The 18,958-nt window shown below is 38.2% G+C and overlaps 1 protein-coding gene across 1 annotated transcript in view; it reads left to right on the top strand.

The window, feature by feature from the left end:
* PPEF1 (protein phosphatase with EF-hand domain 1) overlaps positions 1 to 18,958 on the top strand; it is a 119,536-nt gene that overhangs the window by 87,762 nt on the left and 12,816 nt on the right. The window contains exons 11-14 of the mRNA XM_027835428.1: positions 400 to 522; positions 6,133 to 6,318; positions 9,016 to 9,158; positions 11,498 to 11,604. Of these exons, the coding sequence (XP_027691229.1) occupies positions 400 to 522; positions 6,133 to 6,318; positions 9,016 to 9,158; positions 11,498 to 11,604 (559 nt within the window). The remainder of the gene's footprint in view (positions 1 to 399; positions 523 to 6,132; positions 6,319 to 9,015; positions 9,159 to 11,497; positions 11,605 to 18,958) is intronic.

Raw genomic sequence — 18,958 nt, forward strand, 5'->3', positions numbered from 1 at the left:
CCAGATGCAGTGAAATTATAATGACCAAGCTTGGTTCCAAAAAAGAGTTGAGAAAATGCATCTTCCTTCCTTCTTGGAAAAGGTGAAGGACTATGGACATGAATTATTGTGTAGACTGAAATTCCCATGTATTAGAGTGGTTTTGCTAGACTGCTTTTTTCCTCTTTCTTTCTTCTTTTTTCTCTTCTGTCTCCCTCTCTTCCCTCTTCCTCCTTTTCCTTTTCCTCCTCCTCTTCCTCCTTTTTTCTCTTCCTCCTCCTTTTCCTCTTCCTCTTCCTTCTTCTTTGGAACAGCAGTCACATAAAAACAAAAGAAATCGATAAATTATATTAAAACAGAAAAAAATTAAGCTGGGTTTCTGATGGATATGTTTACAGAGAGAATGAATTTATCTTGCAGATGAAATCAGTTCTAATGCCACCAATAACATGTTCAAGAATTGATTTAAAACATGGGCATCATGATTTACCCCTATCATCAATATCGGCTATAGACCAACTTTCAAAGATTGAATGGGACCAGGTATGTGAACCCAAAATATGCACCCAGTGAATATTCTTTAAAAAGGTAAATGCTCTCAGAATATAGAAGATGTTTTACCTTTTGGTGAGTGGATACAGGCAAAATTATTTCTTCCTAGATGTGTATCCATACACACAGCCAAAATTATTTATTTTTGGTTAAATTATTGTGCTCTTATTTCAAGAGGTAATACAGATTGGAGACCTAAAAGAAATGGTTTCTTTACACATGTATAGATACTGAGAGATGTATACACAGTTTCATAGTGGGGTGCATATACTAGGGAAGAAAGCTACAGTCTTCGTAATGCCTAGCAAAGTGTCTTTCACATAGTGGGTGCCAAATAAATTTGATTTGATTAGTAGTAAAGCTAAATGTGTTATAATATGTCATTATTTAAATATTAAGATACTTTTATACCAGTTTTGATTTCCTTTGGAGCAGGACCTTCTGGTGATATAGAAAAGGTGGTACAAGATTGTGGTTTTAAGGCTTTGTGATAAATTTAAGGCTTTGTGATAATTGAAGCACCTATGACCACCCAGGATAGTGACACCATATTATTGATTTGACTGTGAGAGTTTTGACCCCAGTAGAGAGTCAGTAAATCTTTGATAGGGTCAGAGGCTTTCCAATAGCTACTCTCCACTATACATTAGTAGAGGTTCATCTGGGAGTTGCCTATACCAATGCAATCATAAGTCAAGTGTGTGTATGTATACATATATATGTATATATAGATACATGTACATACACAGTATATGTACAAATGTACCACATATATGTTATAAGTATATATATAAATTCACACATATTATATACTCTGTGTACATATATGTGTGTGTATTCGCATGCATACTTGCTAAGTGGCTGGCTTTTGAGTCAAGAATATCTGCCTCTTTTACATATTAACTGTGTATCCTTGGGCAAATCGCTTAACCTCTCATTTCCCTAGGCCAGTTTCTAAGACTACAAGTTGAAGAGAAAGTGCCAACATTCATTCATTAGTGGAGACAGTCACCTTATCTGGGAGTTCTCTACATCAGTGAAATCACAGGCTCAATCCCTAGTCCCTATAAAAAAATCCTGAAACCTGGGGACAGGTTTTTATTATCAATGAGGTACCTCTCATATAATTTCCTCACTTGGAAGCTTCTTTGGACTTTCCTGGTCATGCAGGACCTGGTCCTTTAGTCACCACATCATAAACACAGCAAGGATGCTTTTGTAGTCCACGAGGTCCTGGACTTGGAGCAGCAAGTTGTCAATTCAGATAAAACACTTAGAACCATAGATTTAGAACTGCAAAGAATCTCAGAGGCCATTGACTCCAGAGTCTTCATCTTGTAGAAGAGGAAACTAAAACCTAGACAGATTTGATGGTTTGCCCAAGATCACACAGCTGGTAAGTGGCAGAGATAAGATCTGAATCCAGACAGCAGCAGCAGAAGCTAGTATTTATATATGGCTGTAAGTTTTAAAAAGCACTTTCCATATATTATCTCATTTGAATCTCACAGCAATCATATGATATAGGACCTATTATTTTTCCCATTTTACAAGTGATGAAACTGAGGCACATCAAGATTAAGTGACAGGGTCACACAGCTACTAAGTGTCTAAGGGAGGAATTTAGCTCAGGTCCTCTAGCTTCAAATCCGGCTCACTTTCTACTCCACTTAATAGCACGAGTAGGTTGAGGGATTGAACATGGAAGCAACTCAATCATAATGCCTGGAAGATTTAGGCAGTGTGATCTGAAAACCGGTGTATTCTAGTAAGTGGATTGGCTTGCGCATTCCCCTCTTGCATCAGTGAAGAGGTACATTATACAAACTGCCGCTAGTGGGCATGACTGATAGCAGGAGTAAAATATCAGAGCTGGCTAAAGAACACCTCTTATCCTAGCAGAGTAAGTTATTGGCAGCCTCCCCATAGCTTCTTTTACTTCCCTTTGTGTTTACCAACCTGACTTTTGGTTGGACTTCATTGCTTTGGACTAACAACTCTTAAAAAATAACATATACAAATAAGATATTATTACTCTTTTCTTTAGCTTTTCTGCTCTGAAAAAGTTATTAAAATCATAAATAATTAGGCATTTTGGTTAATTTTAAGATTTTTTTCTCTAAGGAAAATCATACCTATAAAAGGTAAAATATTTTTCTAAGACTATCTCTGAAGGTAGTCGGTCACTAAGTTTTTATTAAGCACCTACTATATGCCAGGCATGGTGCTAAGTTTTGGAGATACAAAAAAAGTCAAAGTCCTTGTCTTTGAGGAGCTCACAGTCTAATGGTGGGGACAATGAAGAAATCAACTATGTATAAACAAGCTATTACTGTATACAAGATAAATTGGAAATAATTAACCAAGAGAAGGTACTAGATTTGAGATTGGAAAAGGCTTCTGGTAGAATGTGGGATTCTGGTTGGGACTTGAAAGAAGTCAAGGAAGTCAAGAGGCAGAGATAAAGATGTACAAATAAGAATATTGCTGCCTCCCCTACTCCTGCACCCATGCACCCTGGCCAGTGTTCTGAGGGGGAAGGAACATTGTGCAAATCAGAGGACTGTGCTTAAATTACACTTATCTTCCCAAAATGTAATTGTTTGCTTGTTTAATGGTACCCTTTTACTTTGAAAGAAATGAAATTGCCTTTAATGAAATGAAAACATAACTGAGCTTTATTTCTGGGGGTTGAAATATAAAACTTCCATTTCTGGTCCAAACCCCTCATTTCAGAGGCTAAGGCCCAGAGAGGTATATTTCACTTGCCCAAGGGAATACAAGTAATAAGTGGCAGAGCTGGTGCCTGAATCTATATCTTCCAATCTCAGATCCAATGCTAGATGGACTATTGATCGAGACATCATGCTACCTACCCCTTGTGCAAATGCAAGCATGGTTTCATTTACTAGTAAATTGCCTACACCCATTGAGCAATGAAGGTAAATATCATCCCATAAAATATTGGAGTGAACAATTAGTCATGGAACAACATGAAAATTTAATAAATTTGATGCACTCGGCCCCTTTTGTCTTCCATCTACCAACCTCTAAGATGCTTTTTCTCCTTCCTCAATGATTTGGTTTTCCTCTTTACCCCAACCCCTCCAGCAATTCTCAGCAACGTCGCTGTTCACTTATAATCTTTCTAACATCCTGCTTTCAAGGTTCCTCAACTACTGTATCCCCCATCTCCACTGTATCCCAGCTGCTCATTGAGGTGGTTATGGTTTAAATCTTACCATCATTCAAAGTTCCAAAACGATGAGCTCCATATTCCCATCTTGGATCGTCATCTTTGATTCTTTTTTCCTAATTCCTTCTGTAGTTGCTTTATACTTTCATTGAAACCTTTCCATCCTTTGATCCCTCATAGTTTTCCCAGATTTCATCTGCTACTATGCCTTCACAGAATTAAGTCTATGGTTCTCCTCTATTCTTAAATTGAGTTTGGAAAAGACTCCCTGTAGAATGTGGGATTCTTGCCTCCCTGACCTCTTTGTATACCTGCCCTGATAGTCTCCAGTTGTGAGTAACTCCCAGCAACTGTTGGAAAATCCTATCATCTCTCTTTTCTTCTTCTTCTCTCAAGACATCAAGCACAAGAAGACAGCACAAAACTGAGCTGACAGAATCTACTACAAATTAATGTTATATAACTTAAAAAGATCCTTCACAGAAACCCTTTTATCTCCTCTCTATCCCACTTTCCATGGCATTTACTCCAAACCTTCCATTCCCTTCTCAAGCTCCCACCTCTACCCCTACCCACCATCTTAGAAGATGATCTCACCTTCTTCTTTACCAAGAAGACTGAGGCTATCTGACATAAATTCCCTTATCCCGCTTTATTCATGCTTCAGATACTCTCTGTCCTCACCTATTTCTTCCTCTGTTCCTGTTGTCCCAGAGAATATGATGGCAACTCCCTGTGAACCCTAACTCTTCCCTCTGTGCCAATGATTCTATTCTCTTTTATTTCCTTAAGGACATTCTTCCATTGATCAACACATTCACCTCTTCAATCTCTCCCTCTCTCCTAGCTCCCTTGTCCTATTACAAACATTCTCATCTCTTTCCTATTCTAAAAGGTAATACCTTAATTCAATTACTTTGTCCTCTAAGCTATTGACGTAGCTATATTCTTTTCTTTAATGACATAGTCTGCAATTGCTGTCTCCATTTCCCTACCACCATTCACTCTTCAATCCCCTACAATCTAATTTCTATTCCTATTATTTTACTGAAACATCTCTCTCTAAGCAGAGATGTTTTATTTGCCAAGTTCAATGGTCATTTCCTGCTTTTCCTTTAATTTTCTACAGCATTTGTCCCTGCTGGCCCTACTTTCCTCCTTCTTTTATTTCATCCTATCCCTTGACTTTCAAAGTACTGCTCTGTAAGGACTGTGTTCTCTACAAGATTATTGTTTGTTATAGACTGAGCAAGATTGTATTTTTGTTGAGCCTGGTTCCATTTTCTTAAAAATATATATATATATGTATATATGTATATATATATATGGATGTGTGTATATGTGTATATATATGTGTGTATATATATATGTATATATATGTGTATATATATATATACATACACACACACACATATATATATGTAAATCCTGGGTAGAATGTTTCCCCCAGTATTGGCAGCTCATGCAGTATGCCTCGAATAGACTATGGTCTAGTTGCCTATGATTTGCTCTCCTTTTAGGCAAAGGGGATTGACAAGGTCTATAGTTTCTTAAGTAGGGTCTGCCCCTTTCAAAGGTGAATAGTAAAAGTCTTAGAAAGGTCATAGCAGATCTTCTTAAGACCATTGCTAGTATTTTCCCCACTGCTCCTTGATATTCACCTGATTCTAGGTGAGACAGCTAGGTCTCAATACAGTAGAGAGTATTGAATTTGGAGTCAGAAAGACCTGAGCTCTAATCCTGCTTCAGACATTTATTAGCGTGTGACTCTGGTCAATTTAAACTCTCTCAGCCTCAGTTTCCTCATATGTAAGATGAGGATAATAATACATATCTCATAGGGTTGTTGTGAAGATCAAATGAGATAATATGTAAAGTATTTTGCAAACCTTGAAGTGCTATAGAAATGCTTGCTATTACGTATATAAAGTAGTCAGATGAGCCCTTCATGGCCATTATTATGACTTAATTATGTGTACTTGCCCTGAGTACCCTGGCAGGAAGTCGATAACATGGGGGTTATAAACAGCCCATACTTCATATTACTGTAGCAAGCATACCCAAGAGAGTATAGTATCAAAGGAGCGAAGCTTTAGAATTAGAAGGGACCTTTAATGTCAAAATGATTCATGCTGAAATAATCGAAGCTAATGGTATTCCTCTAAATGTCCTTTTTCTCCTGCTTTTCCTTTTCTCTCTGCCCCCTCTGTGATGTTTGCTGGAAGAGGGGATATTAGGATGGTTGAGGTGAATGGGCAAGGAGGGGATGCACATAAAGTAATATTTTGAAGGAGGAAAGGGCCATGCATGACTTGCCTTATGATGCACTTTGAGTTGAGGTTTCTGGTTAATAAATTTAAATCTGGTCACATTGATAGCGGTCTGCTCTGATTTGTTGTTCAAAGATGGTCAATATTCTTTGGAGTGATCCCAGAAGCAAAAAGGGCTGTCATCCAAACACAAGTCGAGGAGGAGGTTGTTATTTTGGACCAGATGTTACCAACAACATATTGACCAAGTTTGCTCTGAAAATGATCATCAGGTCTCATGAATGTAAACCAGAAGGTTATGACGTATGCCATGATGGAAAGGTAAGATAGTATGACTTGTTATGTTTCCCAATACACATACACATACACACACACACACGTGTATATTTATGATCATTGATCCTCTCTCTAGACAGCCAGGCAAAAGATGTGTCTTAGATAAAAGTCCAAGAAAATCTCTCCAGTTGCAAAGGCAGGGGAGAGGGAAGGGAAAAGGGAAGAGAGAGGGGCGGAGAGAGAGAAAGGAAAGAAGAGAGAGGGGGAGAAAAGGGGAGAGAGAGAATTGGGTGTTAAGGGAGAGGAAAGGGGGAGGGGTAGAAGGTCTGAGCAATGCTGTGAAATGTACAATTCACAAATATATAGAGGAGTCTTGTTGCCTTTTGCCTTAAGCAATATTTCTTTAGTCAGCCTGATTTCCTTTGAAAATAAGTAAGTTTGTAGACAAGGGCCTAATATAAAATATATTTTGGCCTCTGAGAAAAAGAGGCTGTCTTGACTTCTTTGGATTCTGAGGACTTGGGTTGAAATCCCATCTCTGATGCATCTTTCCTGTATTACCTTGGACAAGTCACAACCTTCCTGTGCCTCAGTTTTCTCGTCTATAAAATGAAAAATTTAGACTAGAAACCCCTGAAATCCCCTGCAGCTCTAGGTCTATGATCCTATGACTCCTAAATTCATTAATTTGAAAATAAATCAATCTCCAAAGCAGTACATTCTGTTGGGGAAAATATTTAGGCCTACAGAGAAAGAGAAAGGAGGCAGCTAACTGAGCTGTCTTCTTTCCTCTCCAATTTGTGCTTTGTTGCCCTTTGACCTTTTCCTTTTGACTTTGGTCAAAAGCAACATAAAGCATTCGTTCTCACCAAGCTAAGTAATTAATCTCAGATGAGGGAGGGGTTAACTGCTTTAGCTTTAGCTATAGTGTATGCTGTATACCGTTTTAGGGAGTATTTCGTGGAATCTTGGTAGTCTCTGACAAAAACTCTAGAGATAACCTTGGATGAGTGTGAGGATTCTTTGACTTGGGGATGATTTCTGGACTGGTTGATTACAGCTCCTTTAGATTGGCTTAAGGCTCCCTAAGCCTTGCAGAGACGGTTTGTATAGTAACTCAAATATTCCCCTGGATGAGATAGTGGTCTTATCCATGTGGACATTCCAATGATGCAAATCACAACCTACCCATGGCTTCCCTTCTTGTGTAACTTTTGTTCAAGTCTTCCCAAAAATTCTCCCCAAGAGGTCCACCCAATGTGTGTTGGAAGCTTTCCTTGCTTTTTCTTGACATCAAAAGCGTAACAGTAGAGCACACAGGCTATCTTTTGGTTACTCATCACTCTATGTAGCCAGTCTGTCTTGTTTTTCACTCATACATTTCTTTGATACTAGAGAGAGTATAGACAATACAGAGTACCATCAGTTGGATGGACAATGTATATAACTTCCCCATCTATAATACAAAATAATATGATTATTATTATGGATATAATTTATACTTTGAAGATATTATGTATTATATTATCTGTAATATTATATAATGTTATTTATTGTTATAATATAAATGGGGATATTCTATGTACATTGTACATCTAAATACATATCATATATGGACTAAAACAATATAAAAAATTTTTTTCTGATCCCAAACTTCTCTCTGACATAAAGGGCTGTCTTTTTGGTACCAATATTCGACTAGTGGTGTTGTATGTTACGGAACACTACAGTCTCCTGAAAATCGAAATGAATATCATTCAGAAAACAAAGGAAAGGCAGGGGTGGAGGTGAGTAGACTACAAAACACATTACAAATAAGGAATTATAAGGTGATCTGCAGTGAACAGTGTCAATCAAAGAAATGTATGAGTGTAGTTGAGGTTTTGGGTTTTTTTTGAGAGACTGAGATCTCTCCTGCCTAATTCTGAATAGGTGTCCTTCCTATAATAATAAAAACTATTGAGAAGGAAAGAAAGGAAAGGATCATAGATGAGCTATTAATTACTAAGGGATTAAAAAATACTCCAGCAATAATACAAAATCATTACCATCTCACATAGCAGCATTTTCTTCCTTGCCCAAGTATTTTCATCAACATTATCTCATTTTAACTATATAACAATCTCATAAAGTGGATATTAAGAAGAGAAAACACCAGAAAAATGAAGTGACTTGTCTTAGGCTATACACTAGTTAGTGATGTGACTATTGACTAGATCTCCTGGTGCTAAGCAGATGATTTGATCCACACTAATCTTGGTGAATAATTCAACATTCTTGGTAGTAGTTCAGGTTTCAGGGCCTCTCTAAGCTCCAAACTTAAAGCATTTCATCTTTTGGAGACATGTTTCACTTAGTTATTAAGGCAAGAGGAAGATTGTGGCCCTAGACAAATCTTGATTTGGATTATGATAGCTATGTTAGAGGGAAAAAATAAAGATTAGCTAGCCTTTTATGATCTCAGAGTTTGCAGCTATGAAAGCAAAAAGCTCTCTAGTCCTGAAACTGAACTGTTTACAAGTCCCTAGGTGAATGTATTGAGAATACTGAATTGGAATAATTGATCAGAAAATCAAGTAGCTACAAATATACTGACTGGGTACATTCTCTACACTCTCACCACAATGCAATTAATTGCTCTGTAGCAAACATAGATAGTTTTCTAAAGTCACTATGAGAATCTACATTTCTGACTGTTTTGAGGACATGCATAAAGCCAATATTTTCTTTATCCTTAATCAGATTGTCACAGTGTTTTCTGCATCTAACTATTATGAAGAAGGCAGTAATCGAGGTGCTTACATCAAACTGAGCCAGGATAACATTCCTCGATTTTTCCAGTACCAATCCAACCATTTGACTCAAGGGAAAACTCTTCATGAAAGGTACCATTGTACTTCATGGTGAATACTGATGAATCAAAACCCCATACCTGCTCTATTTTGTTATATATTTCTATGGAGATTAATTACTGTTGCTGCAAAGGGTAGACAGGTATTGCTAACAAATGGAGAAATGTATTTCCATGGGGAAAAATGCTAGCTGTAGGCAGGACAATGTACCAGCTCAACTTGCAATACTTGTTGCTAGAACATTCCAATCCCAGCTTAGCCATTGTATTTCCTTCCCTTTCCTAGCACTGGTAGATTTCTTCTTCTTTCATTCATCTTTTAACTCCATGCCATCTCAACTTTATTTTTTTATCTTTTCTACTCAATGTTAAGATTATAAACTGGCCAACTATATTCCCTATTGAATGTATTTCTTGTCCCAGTTTAATTGGTTTCAGAAATTAGTGGATTCTTGCTCAAAGAGCTAACATAAACAGGAACTTTCCTCAGCTGTATAGTACAAATTCTAACTATTTCTGTGCCTTTTTATTTTTGTTTTCTCTCTTTTATCACCACTGTTCAGACTTCAGACCCTTTCTATTCTAGTCTTGCCTCTTTACTGTCTCACTGTCTTCAAATTCTGACTGTCTTTATTAGCTAAGTGACCTTGGACAAATCACAGTTTTTTAGGGCCTAGGTTTTCTATTCTGTGAAATGAGGGAGTTGACCTAGAATCAGGGGTTGGGATCCTGTGGCCTTGAGGCCACATGTGGCCCTCTAGGTCCTCAAGTGTGGCCCTTTGACTGAATCCGAACTTCACAGAACAAATCTCCTTAATAAAAGGATTTGTTCTGTAAAACTTGGACTCAGTCAAAAGGCTGCACCCAAGGACCTAGAGGGCCACATGTGGCCTTGAGGCTGCAGGTTCCCCACCCCGATTACTAGATGATCTCATTCTGCCATTTAATACTGTACTTAGTGGTGGTGGGAAGGGGGCAGAAGGGATTGGGTGCCTAACAAATAGTATGTAATGGCTGAATGACCCCAGTTGTCAAATTTTTGAAGCAAGATGAAGGAATTTGTGTGATTCATTTTGAAAATTAGTAATAAGTGATAGTGAAGCAACACATTAATGTGAAGTATTTATTTTTAAAAGCTTACTGATACAATTTTTTCTGACACTGCTGTAAGAAGTTCATTCCACTTTCCCTCACTAGCCCTCCATTATCAATATCAAACAGAAAGGGAAGATAGATCCTTTGACTCTGGCAATACGGTACTAGCATTTACTATTATACTTGACCAGAATTTTGTTGTCATTCCATTTGACTATATTTACACAGTTGTAACCATTTTATATATTGTTTATTTGACATTAGTTTTTTTGTTTTGTTTTATGTTTGCTATGTTTCACTTTCTACAAGTTTAACATTCCCTCTAGGGCTGTTTTCCCCAGACTTCCACCAGCATTCGCAGGCCAGAGCCCCAGAGGGGATTATACAACTCCTCAGGATTTTAGGGATAACCCTGAGGGGATCAGGGTAGTTTTAGCACATTTACTCAAAATCCCCACCAGTATGCTCCAATAGATTATTTAGTTAATATTAATTATCCAAATCAAGTTCATTAGCTTTTAATTAGAGGTATTTACTAAGCAGTTCTAATAAGAATAATTGGAACAAAATATTTTCCCCCAAATCTGGAACACACTGTCCCACAAGTGCATATGGAAGTCTAAGGCAAAGAGGGCTCTAGTTTTTCTGAAGCTTCACTTCCATTTGAGTGTTTAATAACTAGAAAAAATCCTTTTTATTAAAGGGATTTGTTCTGTGAAGTTTGGATTCAGTCAAAGGGCTGCACTTGAGAACCTAGAGACCTATGTGTGGCCTTGAGGCTGAAGGTTGCCAACCCCTGGTCTAGTTTGTCCTTTCTCAGCTACATTGTTTGTTACTGTTTCATTTCTCTGATGACGTGGTGAACATCCGTGGGGAAAGTGGAAGAATGTCATGCTCCTTTAGGGCTCGTTCTCACTGTCTTTGCTGTCTTTGGGTATAGCTGGAAGGAGTCTGCTTTCTCAAAGGGCTCTTGAAGCTGGACCTCCAAATTGTTTATATTTATCATTCATCACAGCATAATAATATTACATTGCCCTTATATTATGCCTCATTGTTTGTTAAGCCATTCTGCAGTAAATGGATCCATACTTTGTTTCCAGATTTTTGGTATCACAGATGTTTCTATGAATAGTGTTTTATGTATGAGTTTTGGTTTTTTAGTTTTTGTTGTTGTTTGCTATCACTAATATCTGTAGGGTATATAATCATATTAGTGAGATCTTTGGATCAAAGGTTATAAATAATTTTATAACCTATGTAATTTATTTCTTAAAATAGGGTGGATATCGTTGAAAGTGCTGCCTTCAAGATACTAGGAGAGAGAATGATTAGCCAGAAAAGCAGCCTCATAAAAGCTTTCCAAAAGTATGATCCGAATAATACAGGTAAAAAACAAAAACAAAAACAAAACCACATGACTCCTAGCTTCTCTGAACACATCAATCCACACATAGACAACTCTTCATTCTCTTCTTTCCCTTTTGATTTCAATTCTTCAATTTCTTTAGAAATGAAGGTAATCCACTAATAAAGATATAGATAGGAAGAAAACAAGGATTTATGAGGCTCCTACTATGTGTGAGGCACTGTGCTATGTGCTTTACAAATATTACCACATTTGAACCTCATAACAACCATGGGAGGTAGTTGTTATTATTATCCCCATATTACCATTGAAGAAACTGAGGCAGGTAGAAGTCAAGTGGCTTACCCAGGGTCACACAGCTAGTAAGTTGACTGAGGCCAGATTTAGACTCAGGTCTTTTGACTTAGACCCAATGCTCTATCGACTACATTACCTACATTGCATTAGATAGGTAGATAGAACATTTAATAAGTGCTTGCTATATGCAGTGGGGATAAAAAACAAAAACCAGATTATTTAGGCCCTAAGGGCTTCTGATGATATAGTGGTTCTATGTGGGGACTCACTGATTCTTGAATCAGTTTCAGGGTAGAGTCATTCTCAAGGTGATGAGACAGCTGGTGTTCAAAGTAGAGCAGTCTAGAGAATGAGCCAAAAGTAAGGTGAACAGCATGTCTGGGGCTTCTAATGAAGTCTAGACAGGGATTTACCAATCAAGACAGAATTCATTATTTCCTGAGACTCCCTCTTTCCGTCAAAACACTTTAAACATAGGCAGTATAGTCATCTAGATCTTCTGTAAAGCAACTTGCTCAAAGGAAGCTGGGTACCTTGAAAGGAGTCATTCCTCTCTATCCATTGCCCTATAGCACTTATTTACTTTTTGAAAAATTATTATCTACCATCTTAGAAGAGGAACAACCATTATAAAGCACTTGTTACCTCTACTTTTTCATTCATTCAGACACCTAGCAATAGGGGGATGAGGAGGCTATACCTTTAGAGCAAGGAAACAAAGATTTGTCTTAAAAAACAATAACAACAACAACAAAAAAAAAAAACCCAAGCACAGAGCTAAGCAAACCATATCTTCGTTTTACTGTCAAAGCTGATATTATTATAAAGACCTCCTTGTGAAAGAGTCCAAACCTTATAGTTAGGGCCAGTTTCTCCCAAATAAATTTCTGTATCAATAAGTTCTCAAAACTTATATCCTAGATGACAATTTTTGACTATCAAGAGTGCTATGCCTACATCAAGACCACATCATGATGAAGGAGCTCTTCCTAAGTTCAGAAGCCATATTTCAGTTCTAAATAGTACTGTCATGCAAGGAACCACTATTGTCATCTCCAAGACATTAGTCATAGGGTGTGGCTCCATTCCTAATGCTATTGCTAGAAATGCTTGGAAATGTAATGTCCTATTGCTGAATTAGACATGATAAATTTTCTTCCCACCCTCTTCCCTCCAAGCTAGGAGAAAAGAACCCAATACCCCATGTTCCAGCCAAACTGGTTCTGTGAGGGATATAAAAGATCACATAATAATAGTGTCTGACATTTAGGTAGCCCTTGCTAAGGCCAATTCCTTTACTTGCCCATTTAAACACATTTCCTCCTATATCCTCCTGTATCTCACTCCTTTGATCATTTCTTCTCGTATCCAATCATTCTCTCTCTACTGCTTCCTTCCCTTGCTGCCTAAAAATGGTCCCAGGTCTCCCCCATCCTCAAGAAAGTATCACTTGACCCTGACCTCTCCTCAAATCATCATTCTAAATCTCTTCTCCCTTTCATGGTTCAACCCTTAAGAAAAGCCATCCACACTCCTGGTCTCTACTTCCTCCTCTTCCATTTATTTTCTGACTCCTTGCAATTTGGCTTCCAAGCTTACCCCTGGAATGTATGCTATCTCCAAGGTTACCCACAATCTTTTAATTTACTAACCCTTTTCTCAGCCCTCAGCCCTCCTGACCTCTCTGGGGTGCCTGACACGACCCTGCCCTCCTTCTCCTCAAGAACTTCTTCACTGATAACTTTGCTGACACTACTTTCTCCTAGTTCTACCCATCTGACTGCTCCCCAGTTTCTTTCGATGGCTTATTATCAGTGTCCCACTTCTATCCATAGATTTCCCCCAAGTTCTATCCTGGGCTTTCTCCTTTGTCTTTACACTCTCTCTCTTTGGAATGCTGTAAGCTCCCATCAGTTCAATTATCATCTCTTTTAGGATGGCTCCCAAGTCTGTATTATATGACCTTCATTACTTACTGAGTTCTGGTTCTGTATTGCCAGCTACCTACTGGGTATCTCCACCTGAATATCCTATTAGAATTAAAACCTCAAAATGTCAAAAAGGGAAACAATGAATTTTTTCCTTCAAAGCTATCACCTCCAAATTTCCCTATTCCTGTTGAGACCTCTACCATCCTCTTAGTCACCCAAGTTTATAACTTCAGAGTCATGCTTGACTTTTCATTCTCACAAACGTTTCACACGATAACCAGTTGCCAAGTTATACCAATTCTGTCTCCACAATAACTCTCATATCTCCTTCTCTCCCTTAATATGATCACCACCCTCATTCAGGTTCTCATCATGGACTGTTGTAATAGCTTCTTAATTAGTCTCTATGCTTCTAGTCTTTCCCTTCTTCAATTCATTCTTAATACAGCTACCATACTTATCTTCCTTACAGGACTGTCTCTCCTCTGTTCAAGAATATTCTATGGCTCCCTATTGCCTTCAGTTTGATACACAGACTCTTCAGCATGACATTTAAAGCCTTTCTCAGTCAGGCTCCACCCTCTCTTTTTGTTTGTTTGTTTGTTTGTTTGTTTTTGGCTAAGCAATGGGGTTAAGTGACTTGCCCAGTGTCACACAGCTAGTAAGTGTCAAGTGTCTGAGGCCAGATTTGAACTCAGGTCCTCCTGACTCCAGGGCTGAAGTGAATTGTTTCATTTGATTCCCTTTATAGATGGTACTAGCCACATATAATATACTATTGGTATTATTATTCTAATTTTACAGATGAGGAAACTGAGGCTCAAAGAGGTTAATTAAAACTTGATTCTAGTCACACAGTTAGTAGATGGGTAATGGGGATTTAAACTTGGGTATCTCTTTCTAACTCCAAATCCAACATCTCTCTACTAAACCACTCTTATCATCCTGGCCATAATGGGTTCCTTCCTCTAGGATATTCATAATCTAGAAAGGAAGACAAGATAAATTAATAAGGAAAAAGGATAGAGAAGGGAAAGGAAATAAGTATTTAGTAAGTGCTAATTATGTGCTACTCACTGTGCTAAATGCTTTACAAATATTATCTCATTTTGTCCTCACAACAACTCTGGGAGGTAGGTGCTATTGTTATCCCCATTTTATAATTGAGGAAACTAAGGCAGACAGAGTTTAAGCGACTTGCCCTGGGTCACACAGCTAGGAAGTGTCTGAGGCTGGATTTCAACTCAAGTCTTCTTGAGCTTCAGAGCTTCGGAGCTCTATACACTGTTCAACCTAGCTGCCTTATAAAAGGCAATATACCAAAAACACTTTGAAAACCTAAGCAAATAAGAAATAACATAATATAAACTATAACTAAATGCTAAGTAAAGCAAAGAAGGAATTGGTATATATGTTATGAATAGGGGAAGGCTTCTTTCTTTCTGAACCAGTTCTTAAAATGATAATTTGATAGAGAGGAAGGAAGAAGGTATTCAAAGCAGATAAAACAGTCAGACCTAAAACAAAGTTAGAAATGGGCAGAATTTGTGTAGAAGATTAGCCTGACTTGAGTGGTGCATCAGTGATAGCAAGCAACGTAAGAGACACTTAATAAATGTTTATTGACTGACTATTTGAGAGTACTTATTTTTGCTTGTATGTATACGATAGATAAAGTAAGAAAAGGCTAGAATCAGGTATACTACAAAGAGGTGGTTGTACCCATCTAGGCATGAAGTGTTGAAGACCTGAACATGGGTGACAGTTGTAGAACTGCGAGAAGGGAACAATTTTGAAAGACACTAAGAAAAAATTAACAGTACTTGTTGACTCACAAGGATGAGTGAGAAATCAAACAGTGTAAGCCTGGGGTATCTAATAATATAGTGTAGTGGTGCTATTGCTATTTATGAGGAAATCGGGGAGAGGAATTGTTTTGTAGGAAGAAAAGAATGTTTTCAGGTTAAGCATATCCAAATAGAGAAATCCTGTCTCCTATTTGGAGAGAGGATACTAGGGAGAAGGTGAAAGGTTAGGACTGAGGATGTAACATTTTGGAATCACCCACACAGAGACCTTGGTTGAAGCCAGTGATGAGTTCTCTGAGAGAAAATTAGGACTGATGGTCAGACCATGAGAATATTACATTTTAAGGAGATTCATTAACAAGCTAGAGCATGTTTGAAATACAGACTCTTAGATGACCCCAGAGGTTATCTAATCTAATGCATGGCTGATCAGGAATCCTCTTTCCAACATGCCCAACAATAGTAACCAGGGAGCTTACACAGTGAGAGAAGTATTTTTCAGCCTCCTTGTATGTTACTCCTTCCTCTCATACACTGTAATATAGCCAAACTGGCTTTTTTGCCCCTCCCACATAATACCTCATTTCTGGTTTCTGTACATGGGGGAAAGAATTTCTTCCTCACCTCTGCTTCCTATCATCCCTCCCTTCCTTCAAGACATAACATCACGACACACCTCCCAGATCCTCCTCCCAACAAATGCTAATGGCCTCCCCCTCAAACTACCTGATTTAACTATTTTGCATTTATTTGTATGTATTATCTCTGCATTTATTTTGTATGTATGTGTATATATATGTAATACATATATTATTATATTATATTAATATTAATATTTTATTCATATATATGTAATATTTCTTATCTCCTATTAGAATAGGATTTTTCTTCAAGAAAGCTGCTCAAGAGAAGGGATGTTTTCATTTTTTGTATTTATATTCCCAGTGCCTAGCAAGGTACCAGCCCTTGATAGACACTTAAGAAATGCTTGTTGGTTGATTAATCAGGAAGTTTAGAGGAATAAGAATGTAGAAAAAAAGACTGTGTAGGGGTGGAAGTGGGAAGATAGGAAATGAGATTTGCCTTTAAATGTTTAAAGGCACAAAGGGATGTCATGTATAAGGGTCTTTCTATTTACTATTTATGGCTCCAGAGGGCAGGGCTAGGACCAAGGAGTTAAAGCTGCAGGTGGGAAGTTTTGAGCTCAACAGAGGGAAGAATTTCTAATAATTAGAGCTTTTTGAAAAGGCAATAGATGGCTCAAGATGTGATTTCACTGTCCCTGTAGATGTTTAAACAGAGCTGGGTGACCACTTGGAGGTGTTATAGAGGACACTCATGCCTCTGGTTGGGCGAGATGACTACTGATCTTTCTTCTAATACTATGCTTCTATGACTTAGTTTTGAGGAAGACTCATAGCAAAGAGGCAGAAAGAACAAGGGAATTCCTGAACTTGAAGTATCTACTATCTATACCACTAATTTTATACCTAATTATAAACTGCATTGAAACATCTCTTGCTATTTGATAAATTATCATACGGTTTTAATATTGAAGAACTACAGCTGAACCCACAAAGGCTGGGATACTATTTGGTTCCTTTCTTCACTAAAGGTCTTTTCTGCTCTGAACCCACTCATGCAGTTAGACTAGCTTTAGTTCTAGGGGAACCTAGCCCTTCATGAGAGGATTAGGTTTCCTTTTCTTCCACTCTTTATTTCATTTAAGCCTCACCCCAGTGCCCTAGTGACAGTTGCTTAGAACTATTATTATAGCTCACTTTTCCCAAAAGGAAGTTAAAAAAAAGGTTCAAGTGTACAATAAGAATCAAATGTGGGACAACTAATTTATTCTTATCCATAGGAGGAAAAAGTAAACAAGTAAGATTCAAAGTGTGCATTAACAGAAACATAAAGCAGTGTTAAATAACTCAACTTATAGCTACTGTCTGCTGAGAGGATGAAATATAAATTAACTTCAAAAGAACACAGTTTTCTGGAATGCTAATTAGGCATTTTACATTTCACCTTGACGCTGCACCATCCAAGCAACTTGAAGTATGTGTCTGTTGCACTGTATTGAGGAGGCTTAGGCCAGTCATCTCCTTTAGGTCCTCTCTATGAGTGCTGCAAGAGTTGCTGAGGTCTCCTCCCCTGCCACCATTGAGCTACAACCTGAAGGGACCCAGGACCTTTGAACCTCTCAGACTCACAGCTCATTGCCAGTCCTGGACATGTCCCTCTCAGGATAGATCCTCATTCACCAGAGATCAGAAAGGAGCACAAAAGAAAAAAAAAGGCTTCTGGGACCCAGGTACAAGCCTTTCCAATCCCTCCTCTTTATTAACTGTCTCTTGGGCATGGTAACCATGATACTAGGGAGGAGAAAGGCCAGCCTCAGCGCACTGCTTCCTGAAAGTCACAGTGTTGTATAATGCCAACTGGAGAGTTGGAGGAAGAGAGACTGAGCTGGAAGCTGTATCTTCTTTTAACTAACATAACATCTGTCACAAAACAAGGGTACTCCTCAGGATCTGCCATGTCATGCCAAAACACCAATTCCTTTCAGCACTGGGTCACTAAGACCTCAAAGAGACCCCAAAGCTCCCACATGATTTACCAGAACCAGGAAGGGTAACTCTTAGAATGCTCTGTAAGATGGCCTGTGTTGAACGATCATTCAGTTTTCATGTTTTAATTATCTATCTCCATCTAAATTCCTTGAAAGGAAACATATGTAGGTAGATAGGTAGGTAGCTAGCTAGCTGATGGATAGATAGAGGGACAGTCAGTCAGACAGATAGAGAGATAGAGGTAGATAAATAGAGAGATAGACAGAGACAGGAAGACAGAAAGAGGGGGAGATGATGATAGGTAGATAGACACACTGTGAGAGGGACATATAGACATAGATAGAGCATTTATTAAGTATTTAATACATACCCGGCTCTGTGCTCAGTACTGGGGATTCAAATGCAAATAAAATAACCCCTGTCCTCAAGAAGCTTACATTCTAATGAGAGAAGAGGACACATATAGGGGTATTGGAAGGGGAGGAAGAGTACTGAGAGAGTCTGCTTCGGCAAGAAAAAGAAGTAGAATCTGGAGACAGTCCAAGGGAGTGGGATATGAAGCATGGCGTGATTTTTTCCCAAAACACTGGTCCCAAATGGGGAGGGAGTGGTTAATTAGGAGATGAGGGCCCCAGGGTAGAAGCCTTCAAGAGTGTCAATGCTGCAATCAGGGAGGGTTTATAGAGAGTCAATTCAAGGAAGAATGTGCTTTATATTTCTCATACAAATCTTTATATCTCTTATTACTGAAATAGTAACTTTAT

This window comes from Vombatus ursinus, unplaced genomic scaffold (assembly GCF_900497805.2).
Source record: "Vombatus ursinus unplaced genomic scaffold, bare-nosed wombat genome assembly UNPS02014814.1, whole genome shotgun sequence".
In the NCBI taxonomy this organism is placed as follows: domain Eukaryota; kingdom Metazoa; phylum Chordata; class Mammalia; order Diprotodontia; family Vombatidae; genus Vombatus; species Vombatus ursinus.